We start from the raw sequence: 22,693 nt of genomic DNA, 5'->3' as shown, positions 1-22,693 counted from the left end.
ATTATTATTTTGGTCTTTTTGAGACAGGGTCTCTCTGTAGCCCCAACTGGCCTAGAACTCACTGTGTAGACCAGGCTGGCCTTGAACTCACAGAGATCCACCTGCCTCTGCCTCCTAAGCACTGGGACTACAGGTATGTGCAACCACGCCCAGCTTTTATTATTTTTAATTTATGTTTATGCGTATATTGCCTGCCTGTAGGTAAGTGCACCTGTGTCATGCAATGCCCATGGAGGAAGAGGCTGTCGGATCCCCTGGAACTGAAGTTACGGACAGTTGTTAGCTGCCATGTGGGTGCTGGGATTCCAACCTGGGTCTTCTGCAAGAACAGTGTTCTTAACTGCTGAGCCATCTCTCTAGCTCCCATAAAAAGAATTTTTTTCTTTTCATTTTTGTTGTCATTTTCATTTTGTGATTTTGAAATAGTTTCTTTATAGTTCCAGCTGGCCTGGTACTCACTATGTGGACCAGGCTGGCCGGGAGTTTATAGAGATCTGCCTGTTTCTGCCTCTCAAGTGCTGGGATTAAAGATTTGACAGGGTCTTCTATAGTCTAGCTGTCTTTGAACTCACTAGGTCACTAAGGGTGACCTTGAACTTGTGCTCCTTCTGTCTATACCTCCCAAGTGCTGGAATTAAAGATGTGTACCACCATACCTGCTTTATGTAGTACTGGGGATCAAACCTAGGGCTTTATGCATGCTAGGCAAGCATGCTACCAACTCAACTACATCCCCAGCCTTGTTTGTGGTTTTTTAGACAGGGTATCACTATGTAGCCCAGATTGGCCTCAAACACACTGTCTAGCTGAGACCTTGAACTGCCGATCCTTCTGCATCCATCTCCCAAGTGCCTGGACTACAAGCTTGCTTTACCACACTCATCTTTATGTTGTTGTATATGAAGAAACTGACTCTATGGGTTGGAGAGGGGGCTTATTGATTAAAAGTGCTTGGTACTCTTCCAGAAGACCTGAGTTTGGTTCCTAGCACCCAGTTTGGGCAGCTCACAACCATCTGTAACTCCAGCTTCAGGGGATCCAACACCCTCTTCTGGCCTCCTCAGACACCTGTACTTACATGTACATACACAAAGACCCACAACATCACATAATTAAAATTAAATAAATCTTTAAAAAATTAGAAAGCCGGGCGTGGTGGCACACACCTTTAGTCCCAGCACTCAGGAGGCAAAGGCAGGGGATCTCTGTGAGTTCAAGGCCAGCCTGGTCTACATAGTGAGTTCCAGGACAGCTGGGGCTATAGGGAGACCCTGTCTCAAAAAGACCAAAAAAAAAAAAGAAAGGAAGTGTGGTGTGGTGGCACTCACCTTTGATCCCAGAACTCAGGAAGCAAGCAGATTTCTGTTGAGATCAAGGCCAGCCTGGTTTGCTGCATAAGGTGTTCCAACTAGGACTATAGGGAGACCCTGTCTCAAAAAGACCGAAAGGGAAAAGAAAAAAAAAAGGAAGGTGGTAGTGACTTGGAAGTGCCAGACAGTCAGCAGTAATCATGTAAGCAAAACCATGTTTTGGGGTGACTGGGCAGTCCTGTTTTATTAAGGCTGCTGCTACTTATACATTCCAAAGAATTTTTTCTTGGTGAATGGGTGTTACTCTTTGCCTTCTTTGAGTTGGGACTTGAAATCAGCTGGTGCATAGGGATCTTCTTGGCCACTATGATCTCATCCTCTGTCACCAGCTGCTGCACCACCTTAGCAACCACTTGGAGTGCACAAACTTTGACCCTTAGGCTGTCCCAGATCTTTGAGTGGGTCACGTTTACTAACCCTTCTGTTCCCTCTCCAGTGAAGAAGTTGCCATCTTGGTGACTCGCACTCAATTTTGCCATCACCTGTTGAGTGGCTAAACCCGCGTTCTCTGCCAAGGTTTCCTGCAGCAATCTCAGGGCCTGAGCAAAGGGGAGGAAGGCCGGGCCGTTGGGGCCTGCCAGTTGGCTTCCTTTTTCAGCCAGCATTTTTGCCAGAGCCATCTCCATGGCCCTGTTGTGCCCAGAGAACGGACTCCCAAGAATAACCATGGGATCCAGAGGGCATGCAAGAACAAAGAGTCTTTATTTGGGCTTAAACTCGGGCTCTCAGACCTCACCAACGCAGTGGATCTGTGCTGAGAGCCCCGATCCCAGGGGGTGGAAGCACTTTATAGGTTTTAGACAAAGGGAGGAGGGGAATAACAGAGTCACACTTTGATTGGTCCAAGGAGCCTGCGCGCACCAACACAGTTTTGAATTGATTGGTTATAAGGGATGCAGTCCTGGAGGTTTCTCATTGGTGGGTGCTACCCTCAGAGCTATGGAATGTGCTGACTGTTGTCTGTGGGGCCAGAAGTCCCTGTTTCTACAAGGCTGTTATATGCCTGGGCTTGCTTAATCTATAGCCTCCTGGGGTGGGGGTGGTAGGTGGAGATTACAGCATGCCTGGGCATGTCCAGGCTTGCCTGAAACAGCTAGTCAAAATGGGGTCAATACAGTTTGTCCTTTCAGCCAGCACTTTACAGAAGCGAAAAAGAGCAGTTAGTCCTAAAGAGGGGCAGGGGTCTTGGGAGTTCAGGGCGGAGGGCCAAGGAGGAGGGCTTCACATTCTCCCCTTTTCTTTGTAACTTAGAGAGGACCCAATCTTGGGTCCAGGTTAGGGTCCCTTCCAACGGGGTTCCAGGGTCTCTTGGTGATGTCTGTGGATGTAGACTCGATCGCCAGGCTGGTAGTTGTCGGGGAGTGGCCTCATAGATGGCTTTCAGCCAGGGTCATATGTCCCTATGCGCCCGGGCCACCACCCCTAAAGAATCAAGCAACTGTTGGTTATCAAATTCAGCGATTAAGTCAGCTCGTAAGTTGGGAAGAATGGGGGGGTGGTCTACCAAACATGATTTCATATGGGGTTAGTCCTAGCAGATAGGGCAAGTTCCTCACCCTATACAGGGAGAAAGGAAGGAGAGCCACCCAGTCCCCGCCAGTCTCCATGGTCAGTTTGGTAAGGGTCTCTTTTAGAGTTTTTGTTCATCCTTTCTACCTGCCCTGAACTCTGTGGTCTATATGCACAATGTAATTTCCAATTTGTCCCCAATATCTTAGCTAACAATTGGGTTACCTGTGATGCAAAGGCTGGCCTGTTGTCGGAGCTCAGAAGGGCTGGGATGCCATACCTGGGTAAGATGTCCTCCAACAGTTTCTTGGTTACCACCTGAGTGGTCTCATGCTTGGTGGGGAAGGCTTCAGTCCATCCTGAACTAGCAGAACTAGCAGATATTTGTAACCATACTTGCGTGGCTTAACTTCTGTAAAGTCCATCCCCCAGTTGGCCCCTGGTCTAGAGCCCCTCGTTCGAGCCCCTTTTTCCTTAGGGTGGTTTTCAGCATTGGTCAGTTTGCAACTAAGGCATGCAGAGGTGACTGCATTAACCAGTGGGTGGAGATTCAAGACTTTTAAGTGAGCATTTCTTAAGAGTTCAGCTGTCTTCCTTGTACCCAGGTGAGTGGTTTGGTGGATGTGTGTGAGGAGGTCTTTGGCCAAGTCGTTTGGCAGAATAATTCTACAGTCTCCTGTATGCCACCAAGCCTCGATCTTTTGGGTCATGGGAAGTTTGTATATCAGTTTCATATCCTCTTGGGAATAGTGAGGCTGATCAGGTAGGACGGGGTGGGGGGGGTGCAGGATCTGGCAGTTGGATTGGCAAAATCTGGAAGGCCTCCAAGGCTACTTCTTTGGCAACCCGGTCTGCTCTCTGATTTCCTCGAGCTGTGGGTGTGTTAGCTTTCTGGTGCCCGGGGCAGTGGATGATAGCTAACTTCTTAGTCAGCCATAGAGCCGCCAACAAGTGAAGAATTTCTTGTTTATTTTTAATAGCTTTTCCCTCCACTGTGAGCAGCCCCCTTTCCTGGTAGATGGCTCCATGCACAAGTGCCGTAGCAAAGGCATATCTGCTGTCTGTGTATACATTCAATCATCTGTTCTTTCCAAGCCTTAGGGCCTCAGTCAGAGCTATCAGTTCAGCCCTCTGAGCCAAGGTTCCCACAGGCAAAGCCGCCACCCAAACAGTCTCAGTCTCAGTTACCACTGCCGCCCCTGTATACCTCTGCCCATCCTTCATGAACCAAGTAGCTTCTGCATCGGAGAGTGGCTGATCAGTCAGGTTGTTTCTGAGCCCGTGTATCTGGCTCAGGATCCCCGCGCAATCGTGCAGGGGTGCGTCCAAGTTGGGGTCGGGCAGCAGGGTGGCTGGGTTAAGGGTGGTGCTTGGGAGGAACCGAATTCTCGGAGGGTTAAGAAGTAAGCTCTGATAATGGGTTGTTCGGGTGTTGCTCAACCAGCGGTCCCGTAGCTGCTTAAGAACTCCTTCAATAGCATGAGGAGTGGTGATGTGCAGTTCTTGCCCTAATGTCAATTTATCTGCATCCTAGTCTAGAAGGGCAGTAGCAGCTATAATCTGCAGGCATGGTGGCCATCCTGCAGCTACTGGATCAAGTTTCTTAGACAAGTATGCCACTGGTCTATCCCAGGGTCCTAACGTTTTAGTCAGGACTCCTTTGGCTAATCCTTTCTTTTCATCTACGTAGAGGTGGAAAGGCTTGGTGACATCAGGGAGCCCCAAAGCCTGGGCCGTCAGGAGGGCTTGCTTAATTTCATTAAAGGCCCTTTCTCTTTCCTCTGTCCAAATGAAAGTCTCATTCCCTTTTGTGGCCTCATAGAGAGGCTTAGCCAATTCGGCAACCCTGGGATCCAGAGGCGACAAAACCCTGCCAATCCCAGAAACTCTTTCACTGCTCTCCGGGAGTTGGGGACCAGAATCTTTAGCACTGTTTCTTTCCTGGCATCTGTGAGCCATCTTTGTCCTTCTTTTAGAATGTACCCTAGATAAATCACTTCTTGATGACACATTTGTACCTTCTTAGTGGATGCCCGATATCCTAGCCTGCCTAGAGTCACCAACAAATCCTTAGTCCCTTGCTGACATAGTAGAGCATCAGCAGCAGGTATCAGGATGTCATCTACATACTGCAATAGGGTGAGCTGGGGGTGTTCCAGCCTGTACTCACCCAGATCTTCATGAAGTGCCTCATCAAAGAGAGTGGGCGAGTTCTTGAATCCCTGAGGCAGGTGAGTCCAGGTCAGTTGTCCATTGAAACCGACCTCCAGATCTTGCCATTCGAAGGCAAAGAATGGCTGCCTGTCCTTGGCTAAGGGCAGGCTAAAGAAGGCGTCTTTTAAATCTAGTACAGTATACCAGCTCCTGGAGGGTGGCAAGGAGCTCAGGAGGGTATAGGGATTAGGCACTGTGGGATGGATATCCATGACCCACTTATTTACTTCTCTCAGATACTGTACTGGCCGGTAATCATTTGAGTTTGGCTTCTTCACCAGGAGGAGAGGTGTATTCCATGCAGACCTGCAGGGTACTAGGATGCCCTAGTCTCTTAACCTCCAGATATGTGGGGTAATCCCTGATCTGGCTTCATGGGACATGGGATAGGCACTGTGGGATGGATATCCATGACCCACTTATTTACTTCTCTCAGATACTGTACTGGCCGGTAATCATTTGAGTTTGGCTTCTTCACCAGGAGGAGAGGTGTATTCCATGCAGACCTGCAGGGTACTAGGATGCCCTAGTCTCTTAACCTCCAGATATGTGGGGTAATCCCTGATCTGGCTTCATGGGACATGGGATACTGCTTTACCTGAGCTGGAAGGGCTCCTGGTTTCAGCTACACCCAGATGGGTGGCCTGTGGGCTGCCAGCCCCATCCCTCCTGTCTCAGCCCAGGCCAGGGGAAATTCCTGCAGTCAAGCAGAAATCTCCTCCATTGGCTGTGGGTCCAGTTTTTGGTGCAGTCGATACTTGTCTTCCAGTAAGGTCAGTACCTGAATGGGGTGGCCTCCTTTATCTATTAAATGAGCCCCATTAGGTGAAAAATGGATGTGGGCTTCAGTTTTGGTAAGCAAGTCTCTACCTAAGAGTGGGTAGGGGCAATCTGGTATGATTAGGAAGGAGTGGGACACCCGGACCGTGCCTAAGTCCACTTTCCTTCGGTTGGTCCATGAATATTGGTTCATGCCAGTTGCTCCCTGTACCCAAGACCTTTTGTTTGACAATTTCCTTAGGGTTTCTGTTAACACTGAATGTTGAGCACCAGTGTCTACATGGAAACTCATGGGTGTCCCCTCCACTCTGAGAGTTACCCCGGGCTCGGGGAGGGGATCCGAACCCTGTCCTCCCTATTCGCTCCATTCCCCAAGCTCCAGGACTTGTGTTCCTTCACGAACCTGCTTCTGCCCGGCCAGTCTTTCTGGACATTCCTTCTTCCAGTGGCCCATTTTCTTACAGTAGGCGCATTGGTTTTTTAACAATTTTGGTCACCCTTCTGGGCATCTCCTACCTTGTTCAGCAGATAGGCATCGCAGCTGGCATTCTCTTTCACCTGGGGACCTGGCCGATGTGGCCAGGAAAATCTTGGCAAAGTCGCAGGTCTGCTTGGCACTGGTGTGGCGGCGACCCAGGCCTGCTTGTCCTCAGGGCTCTCTCGATGATTGTAGACTTTCTCAGCCACTGCCAGAAGCTCTGGCAGGGTTTTATCTGCCAGCCTGTCCAATTTCTGCAATTTGCGCCTTATATCGGGTGCAGACTGATTCACGAATGCCAGGATCACTGCATTCTTATTCTCGGGTGCTTCCGGGTCCATTGGAGTATAGGTACGGAATGCCTCAAGGATCCTTTCTAGGAATGCTGCAGGTGATTCTGCCCTCCCTTGCTACACACCACTAATCTTGGCCATATTGGTGGGATGCCTTGCGGCAGCCCGGAAACCCCCATTAGAGTCCGGCGGTAGACCTGGAGCCTCTCCTTACCTTCAGCCACATTGAAGTCCCAGTTTGGCCTAACCAGGGGAAAGGCTTCATCTATCAGGGCCTGATTGGTGGTGGGAGTCCCATCCACCCCAGGGACCAGCTTGTGGGCTTCAACCAGGATCCGGTCTCTTCCTTCAGTGGTGAACAGGACCAGCAAAAGCTTCTGAATATCATCCCAAATGGGCTGGTGGGTAAACAAAACAGATTCTAGCAAATCAATTAGACCTTGGGGCTTTTCAGAAAATTTAGCTGTCTGCAGCTTCTAATTGTAGAGGTCACTAGTTGTAAATGACCAATATTGCATCTGTTGGTCCCCCATTTCAGTGAGTGACCCCACAGCCCTGAGGGGGAGGACAGTAGAGTCTGCCACCAGCCGTGGCTGCTCCCTCTGAACTCTCCTCCGTGTCTGGGGAGGGTGTTCTTCTGCCTCCTGGGGTGGGGCTGCCTCCGCCTCCCCTGGGATGTCCTGAGGCTCTGCTTGTGGGACAGGCTGATAAGGGGTGGGGTCAAACAAGAGCTCTTCCCCAGTGCCTCCTTGCAAGACAGGGTAAAGGGGGGCAGAAGGTTTAGTTTCATTTCTCTGCCATTCATCCTCACATAGGGCGAGGACAGTCGGCTTTGAGCTGGTGGGGGGAGGAGGAAGGAATGGCTTTAACCATTTTGGAGGCTTCTCCACCATAACCTGCCAAGTTGTGATGTAAGGGACCTGATCAGGGTGGCCTGGATAGCTATAAATTATATCCTTTACTCTGTAGATGGTGGGCAGGTCGAACGTCCCCTCTTCAGGCCAACCAGCCCCAAAGGTTGGCCATTCCTTCCTGCAAAACATAAAGAGCTTCCCTTTTTTCACTCCTTGCCCCAAGCTTTCAGCCTGGGCTTTGAATTCCGAGACATGATCCTGAAAAAGGCTGAGAGGGGTTACTTGGTTCTGTCCTGTCTCTTCTAACACAGTGAGAGTCACAAACACAACAAAAAGCACAAACCCACAGAAAAACAACACTAGGTTAACTGGAGCCTTAAACTGAAAGTAGGATGATGGCCTCTCACCTCCCAGCGGGTGCGACCCGCTTCATCCTTCCAAGTCTACCAGGGGGATCCAATCCCTACCAGGTGGGTCCAGGATGTCTCCCGAGTCCCACGGCCTGGGGCCTTCCAGTGTGTCCACCTAGACCTCCAACAGGCCACCTGAAAACTGGGCCCAAAAACCAGAAGCACGCAAAGACAAAAGACACAAAGACAGGAGACACTCACCAATCGGATCAGGCAGACTCAGCGCTCTGGGGTCCCGTGGAGGGGTCTTTGGGATCCCAGATGAGCCCCCAAATGTTGTGCCCAGAGAATGGACCCCCCAAAATAACTATGGAATCCAGAGGGCATGCAAGAACAAAGAGTCTTTATTCAGGCTTAAGCTTCGGGCTCTTGGACCTCACCAACGCAGTGGATCTGTGCTGAGAGCCCCGATCCCAGGGGGTGGAAGCACTTTATAGGTTTTAGACAAAGGGAGGAGGGGAATAACAGAGTCACACTTTGATTGGTCCAAGGAGCCTGTGCGCACCAACACACTTTTGAATTGATTGGTTATAAGGGATGCAGTCCTGGAGGTTTCTCATTGGTGGGTGCTACCCTCAGAGCTATGGAATGTGCTGATTGTTGTCTGTGGAGCCAGAAGTCTCTGTTTCTACCTTATAAGGCTGTTATATGCCTGGGCTTGCTTATCTATAGCCCCCTGGGGTGGGGGTGGTAGGTGGAGATTACAGCATGCCTGGGCATGTCCAGGCTTGCCTGAAACAGCTAGTCAGAATGGGGTCAATACAGTTTGTCCTTTCAGCCAAGCAATTAAGCAGTTTACAGAAGCAAAAAAGAGCAGTTAGTCCTAAAGAGGGGCAGGAGTCTCAGGAGTTCAGGGCGGAGGGCCAAGGAGGAGGGCTTCACAGCTCCGGCTCCGGCCAGCAGCTTGGGATCCTGACACAACTGGCAAAAGACCTCAATGCAATGGTAGACAGCCTGCTCTGCACCCCGCAGTCCCTGGATGGTGGGTACCCTGAGAACCAAGGTGAGGGAAGGCGAGCTCTCATGCTCCCACCTGAACACCACGGCCACAGTGGCTCCCAGATCCCGCCTGTAAACCTTTTGGCACCTCCCTGGCTCCACGGGAGGAAACAGCTGGGTCAGCAGAGGAGTACCCATCGCCTCACTTAGGTAAACCATCTCCTTTTGGGACTTGGCCAGTATCACCATGATGGCACAGCTATCAGTGTGGGTTGCTGTATTCTTGTCGACATCCCCTGATACCACCACCACCACCACACTGATGTCCATAGCGGCCAGCTGGTCCACTTCCTTGTTCACTTGTTTAGTCTGCGCTGTAAGTTGCAGGAGTTCTTCGGGACTGGAGAGACGGGCTGTGGCCTGTGCATTTGGATTTGTAGGACCAAAGGGGCAAATATACAAGGGCCACCATGGGGTTAGTTAACACCTCAGTCATTTGTCCACAGGGCTTCCCGGATATGGCTAAACCAGGGAGAATTTGGGAATCACCCAGTGCCCCTCCCTGCAGTGTGCACACCCCAACACGCTCAGGTTTGAAACTGCCATCGGACTCCTGGCTCACCCAGCACACCTGAGCCACAAGTTTAGTTAAATGCTCTATGTTGGACAGAGTATGGGTGTTCATCGCCGAATAGAGGGCCCAGGATAGGTCTTCCAAAGGCCCCAGGGACCGGATGGCCAGGGAAGGCAAAGCGGTCAGGACTTCTGTGGCCGTGGCCAGGGCCTCCCAGAGCTGAGTGCAAGGCAGGCAGGCCCACAGCAGGTGCTGGGCCTGCTCCAGCAAGGCTTTGGTCAGGAGACCCACGAAGGCCGTGCTGTCCCCACTGCCTTCTGCCTGGGATTGGGCCAGTTCTCGAATGAACTGGGCAGCTGGGTGTTCCAGCTCCAGGGCCCTAAGGATGGCGGCCGTATGACCGGTGCAAATTGTTTCTCCCTTGGCGGTCACCAGGAACTTCCGCCGGCCATAGGGGCCATAGCAAGGCCAGATGGTAGTGGCCAGGGTCTGGGCTGCGTCTGTGTCCCACAACACACATGAATGCTCCTCTCCCAGACACCCAGAGATCTTCTCCAGGCCTGGCTCCAGCCACTGGGGCAGCTCCAGGGCTGATGGGACTTTGCACTGCACCCTCTGGGAGGGTGGGGGGACCGCCATGGGCTAGAGACACTCCAAAAGTCAAAGGCCCATCGCCTTCTATGTACAGGGTCAGACCGTGGACCTCCACCTCGTTTCCAAATATGACCCGCTGAAAGCTGGGTCCTGAAGCTACCTCCAAAGCTGATTCCACACAGAGCTGGGCTCCTGAGGGCTCTTAACCACAGCAGCTGAAACTGTAGCTGTGATGAGGTCACAAAGTGGCAAATGGAACTGGCTACAGGGAATGAAGTCAACAGAGGCACAGTGAGCACTGGGGAGGCCCTGCCAGCAGGGAGAAGTCCGACCTTGTTCAGCAATGGAGGCGGGACACTCCACCAGACCTGACACATTGGTGACAGTCTGCTGATGTAGCTCAGTTGGGTAGGAAATAAAGGTCATTTAGAACCCCAGCCCAGATATAACCATTTACTTTTTTCTTTTTCTTTACTTTTTCTTTTTTTGAGATTGGGTCTCATGTAGCCCAGGTTGGCCTTGGTAGTGGTTAGTTTTTATTGTAAACTTGGTACAACCTAGAGTCACCTGGGAAGGGGGAACCCCAATTGTAGAACTTCCTAAATCAGACTGTTCTGTGGCTTTGTCTGTAAGGGATTGTCTTATTGATGACTGATATAGAAGGGCCCAAATCACTGTGGGTAGCACCATCCCTAGACAGGTGGGCCTAGGCTGTATTTAAAAAAAAGCTACCAGCATGCTGGAGATGACTCAATGGTTAAGAACTCTGGCTGCTCTAGCAGAGGACCCACGTTTGGTTCCCAGCACCCATACAGTGGTTAACAACCATCTGTAACTCCAGTTCCAGGGGACCTGACACTCTCTTCTGACCTCTGAGGGCATTGCACAATACAGGTACACTTACACACATGCAGACAAAATACTCATATATGTAAAATAAAAAATAAAATATATATTTTACAAAGTGGGACTGGGGAGGTGGCACTGCCGTTAAGAGCACTGGCTGCTCTCGCCAAGGACCCACGTGGTAAATATCCATCTGTAACCCCAGTTCCAGGGGCTCTGATGTCTTCTTCTGCCTGCAGTGGGCATTGCACAAGACAGGTGCACTTACACACAAGCAGGAAATAGCTCATACACATAAATTAAAATTAAAAAACATTTTTAAAGCTATCCGTAGTGAGCCAGGCAGCAGCTCAGTGAACAGCATTCCTCCATGATCCCTGCTTCATTTCCTGCTTGAGTTCCTGCCCTGACTTCCCTCAATGATGGACTGTGACCTGGACATGTAAACCAAACCTGTTCCTCCCCAAGTTGTTGTTAGTCAGAGTGCTTTATCACAGAAACAGAAAAGTAAACTACAACAGCCTCAAATTCTTGGTCTTCCTGAATCAATGTCTAAGTGCTGGGGTTACAGGCATGTGTCACGGTGCCCAGTCACACTTGGCTTCTATTTATTTTATTTATTTTTATTTATTTATTTATTTATTTATTTATTTATTATTTTTGGTCTTTTTTGAGACGGTCTCCCTGTAGCCCCAGCTGTCCTGGAACTCACTGTGTAGACCAGGCTGGCCTTGAACTTACAGAGATCCCTCTGCCTCTGCATCCTGAGTCCTGGGATTAAAGGTGTGCATTCCCAGCTTTTAATTTTTTTAACATTTACATATTTGGGTTGCAGAGACAACTGTAGTTTAAGAGTACTGGCTGCTCTTGTAGAGGACCTGGGTTCAGTTCCCAACACCCACATGGCAGCTAACAACCATCCTTAACTCCAGTTCCAGCATATCTCCTGGCCTCCATGGGCACTACATCCACATGGTTGTCCATACATGCAGGCAAAACATAAAATACACATAAAATAAAAATAAAATATATTTTAAATTTATTTTTATGTATATGAGTGTGTTGCCTGCATGTAAGTGCACCCATATCGTGCCTGTGGAGGACAGAAGAGGGCGTCAGCTCCCCTGGAACTGGAGTTATGGACAGTTGTTAGCCATCATGTGGGTGCTGGGAACTGAAACTGGGTCTGTTGCAAGAAAGAGCAGTTCATGCCCTTAACTGCTGAGCCATCGCCTCAGTCCATAAATAAAATATTTTAAAAACCACATTTATATATTTGTTTTGTATGTGTGTGTAGAGGGCAGAGGACAACTTGTGAGAATTGGTTCTCTAACATTTGGATCAAACTCAGGTTATCAGGCCTTGCAGCAAGCACCTTTACCCAGTGAGCCATCTTGCAGGCTCTGTTTGTTTTGAGATAAGGTCTCATACTGTAGCCCAGGCTAGCTTGGAACTCTCAGCAATTCTCCTGTTACATTCTAGGGTTAGTTGTCAGCCACAGACCTGACTCACTGTTGTCATGTCCTCTTCCTCTCTTCCTTTTTGAGACAGGGTCTTACTATGCAGCCAAAAATGATCTTAAACTTCTGATCTTTGGGGCTGGGGAGATGGCTCAGCAGTTAAGAGCACTGGCTGCTCTTGCAGAGGACTTAGGTTCAATTCCCAGAATCCACATGGTGGTAACAACAGTCCATAACTCTGGTTCCAGGGAAATCTGAAAACCTCTTCTGACTTTTGTGGGCATTCCACAACACGGGTGCACTTACATACACACAGGCAATACACTCATAGACATAAAATAATAAAATATGGCTGTACTTGCAGAGGACTGAGGTTCAATTCTTAGTATCCACATAGTGGCTAGCAACTGTCTGTGACTCCAGTTCCAGGGAATCCAATGCCCTCTTCTGACCTCCATGGGCATTGTATGACATGGGTACACTTACATACATGTAGGCAATGCATTCATACACATAAAATGAAAACAATAAATAAAATATTTTTAAATGAAAATTCAAAAAATAAAATTCAGTGCTGGAGATATAACTCACTGGTAGTAAGTTCCCAGCATTTGCTGCATCCTACTTTCAGTGCCCTGTACCAAACACAAACACACACACACACACACACACACACACACACACACACACTCATACACAAAATCAAACCTCAAATTTACTATCATTAATATAAATAACTGTGCATGAACAGATTATTATTCAGTTAATTTTCCCTGTTGAACATTGTTTTCAGCTCTAGTAGTGTTATAAATAAAACTGAAATAAACATCTTTGTGTATAAAAAAAATAAGAAAAGAAATAAAAACTTCTGATCTTCTTATCTCCCTCTCCCAAACGCTAAGGTTACAGGCATACACGATCATGTTGGGTTTATGGGGGGCTGGGATTGAACCCAGGGCTTTGTGAGTGCCAAACAAGCACTCTACCACCTGAGCTAGGTCCCTCATTGTCTACCTCATGAACATTGTTGCTTTTTATGTATTCTATGCATGCATAATTACAGGTTTACACATTTAAAAAAATTTTATTTTTGTTTTATGTATATGAATGTATTGCCTACATGTGTGTAAGTGCACCCATGTTGTGCAATGCCCATGGAGGTTAGAAGAAGGCATCAGATCCCCTGGAACTGGAGTTACTGGCAGTTGTTAGCCACTATGTGGGTGCTGGGAATTGAACCCAGGCCCTCTGCAAGTGCAGCCAGTACTATTAACCACTTAGCTATTTCTCTAGACCCCAGATTTACACAATTTTACAAAAATAGATTATATGAACATTGTATATGCCTTTTCTGTAATTATTTTCCTTTTAACATGTTCTTAGCTCAGAATGTTTCTAGGGAGGTACTGTATAAACACTATGGATTACTACTTTAATCTTTTTTCTTTCGCTTTCATTTTTTTGGACAGACTCTCATATAGTCCTGGCCTCCAACTTGTTATATAGTTAAAAACGACCTTGAACTGCCGATCTGCCTCCACCTCCCAAGTACCGGGATTATAAGCATGTGCCACTGTGCCCTGTTTCTGATCCTCAAACTCAGAGATCTATCTGCCTCCGAGTGCTGGGATTTATGGCTTGTGGCACCTTGCCCAGCTTTTATTATTATTATTATTATTATTATTATTATTATTATTATTTAGCCATGCTAGGTACTCTTGGGCTGGCTTCTGCTCAGTTTGTAGGCTAGGCTGGCCTTGAAATCAAAGTACCCCCGCCTCAGCCTCCTAAGAATTAGCATTATAGTGTGTGACATGTTGGATCACCTGTTCTGATTTTTAGCAACAGGGATGATTTTCCACACTCAGGTGTCTGAAAGTCTGCAACAGTGTCCAGAGCCCTCTGAATGTTACTCAGGGGGGCAAAGTTGACTTGTCCAAATGTAGAGAAGTGTAAACTTAAACTTTAAGGACCACACAAAATGTAGCAAAGTATGTATGGATGCATTGTCCATAAAGATATAGTTGCTTTTGTAAAACAGTCTGAGAAGGACCATCTTAGCTCCTTTTGTAACATCTAACACACATTTTCAGTCTGTTTCACTTACTCTGAAACCATGTATCAAACCGTTACCAGGTAGGGTAGCTGTGGTAACCATCATGTGTCCACTGGAGTTGGAGAAGCATCAGAAGCTCTCCTCTCCCTCCTCCCTTCTCCTCTTCTTCCTCCCTCTTCCTCCCTCCCTCCCTCCTTCCCTCCCTCCTTCTTTCCCTCCTTATAATGTAGACCAGGCTGATGTCTCCCAAATGCTGGGATTAAACCTGTGTGCCACTAACTCCTTTTTAAAATTGCATTTATTTAAACCGGTGTGGTGACCTTTAGTCCCAGCACTTGGGAGGCAGAGGCAGGCAGATCTCTGTGAGTTCAGGGCCAGCCTGGTCTACATAGTGAGTTCAGGCCAGCTGGAGCTACAGGGAGACCCTGTCTCAAAAAGACCAACAAAAAAAATTGCATTTACTTATTGTGACCCCAGATGGCATCATATAACTGAATATGGAAGTAATTTGACAACAGTAAAAGGTTTCTGAACTGCAACAACCAAATATCAATTCAAAATCAAATGGTGCAAGGCTTAATAGCACACACCTTTAGTCCCAGCACTCAGGAGGCAGAGGGAGGTGGATTTTTGTGAGTTCAAGATCAGTCAGTGCTACAAAGTGAGACCCTGTCTCAAAACCAACAATTACAAACAAATCAAAGGGTGGTAAATCTGAGATGTTTCTGACAGCTCCACATCCAGCAATTTCTCTGCAGCCTTGCTTCCCGAACATATAATGTTCATGCTTTGCCCTGCATATCCCATCATGCAATGCAACACCAATGAAAGCTAACTCCTCACTCAAATTGAGACTATAGTATGCTATGAATTGCATTATTTTACTATATCAAGTTCTTTGCTCTTGTAGAAACAATGGCCTAATTAAGGAAAGCAAAGATGCTTAATATTTTCCTAGCTTCATTCCTCAGCACGTAAATATCAAATTGTGTATCTTTGCATTGTACTTAGAATATTTGATTTAAAAAATTGCTATTTGATGGGGCTGGAGAGATGGCTCAGCAGATAAGAACACTGACTGTTCCTGCATAAGACCCGGGTTTGAATCCCAGCACCCACATAGCAGCTAATAACTGTCAGTAATTCCAGGTTCAGGGGATCCGATAGTCTCTTCTATTCTCCACAGGCACTGCACGACATGGGTACACTTACCAACATGCAGGCAATACACACATACACATAAAATAATAATAATAATATTATATATTTTTTTAAAATTGCAATTTAAGATTGTGGTCAGGGAAGGGGTACATGCTTGTAATCCCAGCACTGGGAAGGTAGAAGCCAGGAGAATCAGGAGTTCAAAGCCATCATCAGCTATACAATGAATCTCAGGCCACCTTGGACACAGAAGCCCTGTTTCAAAACACAAAGAAAGTTGGGCATGATGGTACATGCCTTTAATTCCAGTTCTTGGGAGTCAGAGGAATGAGATTATCTGTAAGAGCAAGGCCAGCCTGGTCAATATAGTGAGTTTCAGGCTAACTAGGCCACAAGGAGACCCAGTTTCAAACAACTCCAAAAAACAAAATAAAAACAAATAAAAGCTGTTGTTTGACTTTTGGAATAGCTACAAACACACACAAACTGTTCAGTGAATTTTGGCTTGGGATTAAGACACAATTTCCAACAGTTTCTGAAATGGTCTTAAATATACCTCTGCCTTTTTTTTTTGCTGCATGTTTATTTATATGAAGCAGTGTTCTTAGCACTGACAATTATGAAAATATTGATCAGCACTGAAAAACACTGAAGATGCTCTATGTCCTGCAGTACCAAATATTGAGCCAAGACCTATTTATGTAAAAACAAATGCAACAAGCATACCATTTCATTAGTGTGCAAAATTACTTTCATCTGTAATAAATGGCAAAATTATATGTAAACCAAGGAATTGGTTTTTTTTTTTTTTTTTTTGGTCTTTTTTTGAGACAGGGTCTCCCTGTAGCCCCAGTTGGCCTGGAACTCACTATGTAGACCAGGCTGGCTCTGAACTCACAGAGATCCACCTGCCTCTGCCTCCCAAGTGCTGGGATTAAAGGCATGGGGCACCATGCCCAGCTTAACCAAGGAATTGTTTTAAGGTAAAAGGAAAAATCTGAGTCAGGTGAGTTCCAGGACAGCTGGAGCTACAGGGAGACCCTGTCTCAAAAAGACAAAAAAAAAAAAAACCCAAAACTGGAGGGAGACAGAGTCTTGCGATATAGTCCCTGCTGGTCTATAACTAACTTACTATGTAGACCAGGCTGGCCTACAACTGACTCACTATGTAGACCAGGCTGGCCTAGGACTGACTCACTATGATAGACCAGGCTGGCCTACGACTAACTCACTATGTAGAACTGGTTGGCCTACGACTAACTCACTATGTAGACCAGGCTGGCCTACGACTAACTTACTATGCAGTCCAGGCAGGCCTAGGACTAACTCACTATGGTAGACCAGGCTGTCCTATGACTACCTCACTATGTAGACAAGGCTGGCCTACGACTAACTCACTGTGGTAGACCAGGCTGGCCTAGAACTCACAGAGATCTGCCTGCCTCTGCATCGCAAGTGCTGAGACGAAAGGCGTGTACCACCACACCCGGTGGCCTCGAACTTTTGGTGATTTTCCCGCTTCCACCTCCTGAACATTGGGACTAGAGGTATGTGTCACCACACCCAGGCAAAACAAAATTCCATATGACTTATCATCACTAAATGTTTGATTTGAATCCTATTTTATATGCCAATATACCCAAGGAAGGATCGCAAACAATATTCTTGGGCAAACGGATTGAAGAGTGGACAAAGCTTAGGAAGCCCTACTGTGCATGCATCCAGAGGGCATGTGACGTCCATCGTGGAGATAGCCGACCTGAAGGTGGAAGCTGTCTTTGAGGGGAGTAAAAGGAAAGCAGGGATTGGCCAGGTGAGAGGAAAAGACCAAGGATGACAGGAGACGCCTGCTGGTCCTAGAAGCAGGTCTGCAGGCTGGAGCTGAGTAAGCATGGGAGAGGATGGGAGAGGGGCACGGGTGGAAGGCAGAGGGGCTGTCTGGGATCTCCTGAGCCAGGCCAAGGAGTCTCTACACCACTCTAGGGGGCTGGAAGCTCTGTTTCTGTCTCCAGAGTGTACAGGTCTGATATAAGGGTCCTGTGTTCTTTTTCTTTTTTAAATTTTATTGTCATTATTTTTATTTTTTATTTTTGGTCTTTTTGAGACATCGTCAACCTGTAGCTCCAGCTGTCCTGGAACTCACTATGTAGACTAGGCTGGCCTTGAACTCACAGAGCTCCGCCTGCTTCTGCCTCCCAAGTGCTGGGACTAAAGGCGTGCACCACCATACCCTGCCTTAATTTTATTAGTTTTGATTTTATGTGTATGAGTGTATTGCCTGCATGCAAGTAAGTGCGCCCAAGTCATGTAATGCCCAAGGAGGTCAGACGAGTGTGTTGAATCCCCTGGAACTGGAATTATGGACGATTGTTAGCTGCTATGTGGGTGCTGGGTAACTGAACCTGGGTCCTCTACAAGAGCAGCCAGTGCTCTTAACCACTGAGCCATCTCTCCAGCCCCAAGGGTCCTGTCTTCTGCGACTACAGATCACTGTCTTTGACCCAGACAGCACGTCTCACAAAGTAGGCCTCAAATAGTATTTTTTGAGCTGATTTATTTATTTATTCTTCAATTTGTTTTAGTTTGGACCAATTTTTAAGTAATTTATTTATGTGGTGCTGGGGAATCAAACCCAGGGCTTCATGTACACAAGGTCAGCATTCTGACAACTGCACTATATCCCCAGTATGGTCTGTTGTTGCTATGTCTGTTTCTGCATAGATCAAACAGCAGAACTGCTAACTCGATTTTAACTATGTGGACACTGTCACCATCAGATTCAATTCATTTGAAAGGTTCATTCTTCCCTCTGAGAAATAGATTGGCTGTAGAATAAGTGTAAGTTTTTTCATGCCAAGAGAGTTTGTTAGGGTTAGGGTGTGGTGGCACAGACTGTGTTCCCAGCACTTGTGGGGTAGAGGCAGGAGAATTAAGAGTTCAAGGCATGTCTTGACCACATAGCAAGTGCAGGCCAGCCTAGAATACAGGAGACCTTGTTTCAAAAATACAATAGGGGCTGGAGAGATGGCTCAGTGGTTAAGAACACTGATAGTTCTTGCAGAAGTCCCAGGTTCAAATCCCAGCACCCAGATGGCAGCTAACAACTGTCCCTAACTCCAGTTCCAGGGGATTGAACAGCCTCTTCTGTCCTCCGCGGGTACTGCATGACACGAGTGCACTTACTTACCTACATGCACGCAATACATGCATACACATAAAATAAAAATAATAAATATTAAAAAACAATAACAATACCCCATAAAAGTTTGTGCATTGTTAATCCATTATAAAATCCATTAGATACATCTACCTACACATACATATTGACATGGGGTCTCACTATATGAAGCATCCCAGGCTGACCTGGATCTCTCACAGAAATCCACTATATGAAGCATCCCAGGCTGACCTGGATCTCTCACAGAAATCCACCTCCCTCTGCCTCCTGAGTCCTGGGATTAAAGGTGTGTACCACCATGCCTGGCTAGTGTATTTGGAGATGAGTAATGGTGGACTGTGCTGAGTACTGAACCGGGGCCTCAAGTGTGCTGGACAAGTGCTTTTTCACCGAGCGGTACCCTCAGCCTCGTAGCAATATGTACTTTGATCTGGTAAGATGGGTAAGCATCATTTGTGCTGCTTGGTGGCTCGAAAATTCATGTCCTTCCCACAATACACGAATGTGACCTGATTTGGTATGTGTATGCAATTCACTGAAATGAAGTCTACTGGATTGGGGAGGTCCTTTGATCCACATACCTGGCAATCCTGTGAGAAAAGCAGCAGGCACAGGGAGAAGAGAAGGGCTGGAAAGACAGATGCCCAGAAGGCCGTGTGATCACAGAGACAGAAACCGGAGGAGTGGAAAACCTTCCTTCTCAGAATCTTCTAGAAGGGATCAGCTTTGTGGACACTGTAATTGTGAACTCTGGCCTCCAGAACGATGTTGTTGTTTTTTGTTTTTTTGAGACAGGGTCTCCCTGTAGTTCCACTATGTAGACCAGGCTGGCCTTGATCTCACAAAGATCTGCCTGCTTCTGCCTCCCATGTGCTGGGATTAAAGGTGTGCACCACCACACCTGGCCTGCCTCCTGCTGGGAGACAATATATATTTGCTGTTACTTCACTGTGGCAACCTCATGCAACCTAACACCTGCAGGGGCCCTTGCAGGCAGGATGTTTCCTAGGTTGCCTCTTCTGGATAGACAGCTGTCTGTTGGGACTTTGGCAATTCATCCAAATCTCACGGATGCATTTAAACTATGGTTTTGTACACTGTAGATGTAAATATTTACTTTTCCAGTTGTATGTTTTTCTGTTTATTTTCTAGTTACCTGTTAGTCCTTTTTATTTTTATAAAAAATATTACTGCCACGCTTAGAGACTCCTAGGGGGCAAGAGTCACATCTATGTAAAATGTGCTGGAAAGCATCTAGTCATGCTTCATATTCCCATACACAAATGACTTTGTAGCCTTGGCCGACCTGTTACTTGATATGGCCCAAGGTGGTGCCTGATGCATAGTGACCCTCCTGCCTCAGCCTGCTGGGATTATAGGAGTGTGATGCTACTTGTAGCTCAAGATGACTTTCAAAGATGATCATTCTGTTTATTTCCTTCTGTTTCTTCCTTTAAGTTTTCTAGTACATAGGCATATGGTATACATTACCGAAATATCTTATGTAAAGCTTTCTCTCTCTCTCTTATATATATATAAAATATTTTTTTCAGTGATGGGAATGAGCCCAGGGCTTTGGTACATGCTTTGTAAGTGCTCTACCATTGAGCTAAACCCCGAGCAATTACAACTTTAGGGGTAAAAATACCAATATGGGGGGCTGGAGAGATGGCTCAGAGGTTAAGAGCACTGACTGCTCTTGCAGAGGACCTAGGTTTGATTCCCAGAACCCGCATGGTAGCTATGAACCATCCTTAACTCTTGGTTCCAAGGGAAACTGACGTCCTCTTCTGACCTCCTAGGCATTGCATGACATGGGTACACTCACATACATGCAGGCAATACACTCATACATATAAAAATAAAAAATATTAAAAAATACTAATATGTAATAAACAAATATTAGTCTTTTCTTTCAAATCCTGTAAAACTTGCTCTATGACAAGAAATACCAGGCTTTTATTTTTTAATTTAATTTTATTTTTTGGTCTTTTTGAGACAGAGTTTCCCTGTAGCCCCAGCTGTCCTGGAACTTACCATGTAGACAAGGCAGGACTTGAACTCTCAGAGATGTGTCTGTCTCTGCCTCCCAAGTGCTGGGATTAAAGGCGTGCACCACCAGGCCCAGCCAAAATTCTAGGCTTTTAATCCCACTATACCCTGTAAAACTTTTGTTTAAGGAAAGGCCCTGGTGGATTCCCTGACCTGATGACCTGGGAAGTGGAGCTCTTTTCCTTTTTTTTTTTTTTGAAACAGGGTCTCCCTGTAGCCCCAGCTGGCCTGGAACTCACTATGTAGACCAGGCTGGCCTTGAACTCACACAGGTCCGGCTGTCTCTGCCTACTGAGTGCTAAGACTAAAGTTGAGTGCCACCATGCCCAGCTTGCAATAATTATTTTAAAATAGCCAACTGGGAAAGATGGTGAGGTCCAACTCTAGCCAATGGGGAAAAGACACAGTACTCTAGCATCAGGGATAAAAACCTATCAAACTTCATGGTCATGTGTGCTTGCTGAATTGAACAGACCAACACACCCTTTTGCAAAATAAAATCTGCATGGTCAAGTGATTTTCGCTTTGTCTGTGTTCTTTGTGTGGTATTGATGGGGCCCTTGCACCTCAAATTTTATGTCTTACAAACACAAGAATAAGAAATTTTGGCTGGAGAGATGGCTCAGTGGTTAAGAGAGGGCCCAAGTTTGGTTCCTAGCACCTACATGGTGGCTAACAACCATCCCTAACTTCAGTTTCAGGGGACCCAACATCCTCTTCTGGCCTTCATGGACATTGCATGACATGGGTGTACTTATATACATGCAGGCAAAACACTCATATACATAAAAAATTTTTTTAATCTACTATTTAAGTTTTCAGTAGACCTTCCACAGTTGCAAAAGTTTGATTCCAAAAAAAACGACACAAAAAGAAACAAAAAAACCCACAATCAACAAAAATACCAGGCTGGAGATGTAGCTCAGTGGTACAAGTTCAAGAAACTTAAGACCTAGCTTTCAGGGGAAAACAGGTGGACACCATTCATAGCGAACCTGGAGAGAACCAGATGGATCTTTCCACAGTCACTAAACAAAACAATAAGGACTGAGCTCTAAAGAAAGACAAGCATTCAGTGACATTTCATAGACCTTCAGTTGGTAAGAATGGCTCTCTCCTATGAATTTTTATTGACTCACTTGTCTTCAAGGCTCTTGGAGAATCATCATGCTTGCTTGAAGTTTACTGAGATGTTGATTCTTCTCCATTGCCAGTAATATACCTTCCCTGGTCCTCCAAGGTACAATATATATATATATATATTTATGATTGAAAGGCTAGCTGTGTCCTGAAAGTGCAATATCATAGAAAAACATTGTATAGAGAGGAAAAGACCCTTGTCATGTAGTCTTTCATCCACCATATTTTAAAAATGCATTTTTAAGGCTGGGTGTGGTGGTGCACGCCTTTAATCCCAGCATTCAGGAGGCAGAGGCAGAGGCAGGCGGATTTCTGTGAGTTCAAGGCCAGCCTGGTCTACACAGTGAGTTCCAGGACAGCTGGGGCTACAGGGAGACACTGTCTCAAAAAGACAGAAAAAAAAAAAAATCAAACCAAGTAGGTAGGTCATAACTTTAGTTACATTGAACTCAAAATTCCATTTATCAAATACACTATAAACTGACCAAATAGAATAAGAAAGTATTTTTAAGGCTCAGAAAAAGCAAAGCAGTAAAATCTATAATAAATACAAGTCTGACAGATGAAAGAAAAAATGACAAACCTCAAATAAAAGCTGACAAATTACATAAGTAGGTACATTACAAAAAGAAAGCCCAATGCCAGTTGTGGTGGCGCACACCTTTAGTCCCAGCACTTGGGAGGCAAAGGCAGGCAGATCTTTGTGAGTTCAAGGCCAGCCTAGTCTACATAGTGAGTTCCCAGGACAGCTGGGGCTACAGGGAGACCCTGTCTCAAAAAGACAA

General features: G+C 46.5%; 1 protein-coding gene and 1 long non-coding RNA gene across 2 annotated transcripts in view; both read right to left on the bottom strand.

The window, feature by feature from the left end:
* Window positions 1-1,498: 1,498 nt before the first annotated feature.
* On the bottom strand, window positions 1,499-10,538 carry Cct8l2 (chaperonin containing TCP1 subunit 8 like 2). Its single transcript, XM_029570473.1, is given in 7 exon segments — window positions 1,499-1,597; window positions 1,600-2,068; window positions 4,068-4,348; window positions 6,371-6,605; window positions 7,966-8,050; window positions 8,708-9,309; window positions 9,311-10,538. Coding segments are annotated over 7 exon segments (2,451 nt in total). The 5' UTR covers window positions 10,061-10,538; the 3' UTR covers window positions 1,499-1,568.
* Window positions 10,539-21,550: 11,012 nt separating this feature from the next.
* Window positions 21,551-22,693, bottom strand: part of LOC108491514 — a 5,209-nt gene continuing 4,066 nt past the window's right edge. Inside the window, exon 3 of the long non-coding RNA XR_001872784.2 lies at window positions 21,551-22,056. This is a non-coding gene — a long non-coding RNA (uncharacterized LOC108491514). The remainder of the gene's footprint in view (window positions 22,057-22,693) is intronic.

The sequence above is a fragment of the Nannospalax galili genome, unplaced genomic scaffold (assembly GCF_000622305.1).
Source record: "Nannospalax galili isolate Female #2095 unplaced genomic scaffold, S.galili_v1.0 scaffold302, whole genome shotgun sequence".
Classification (NCBI taxonomy): Eukaryota; Metazoa; Chordata; class Mammalia; order Rodentia; family Spalacidae; genus Nannospalax; species Nannospalax galili.
The sequence above is the reverse complement of the archived record's forward strand: the minus strand, read 5'-3'. Positions and strand labels throughout refer to the sequence as shown.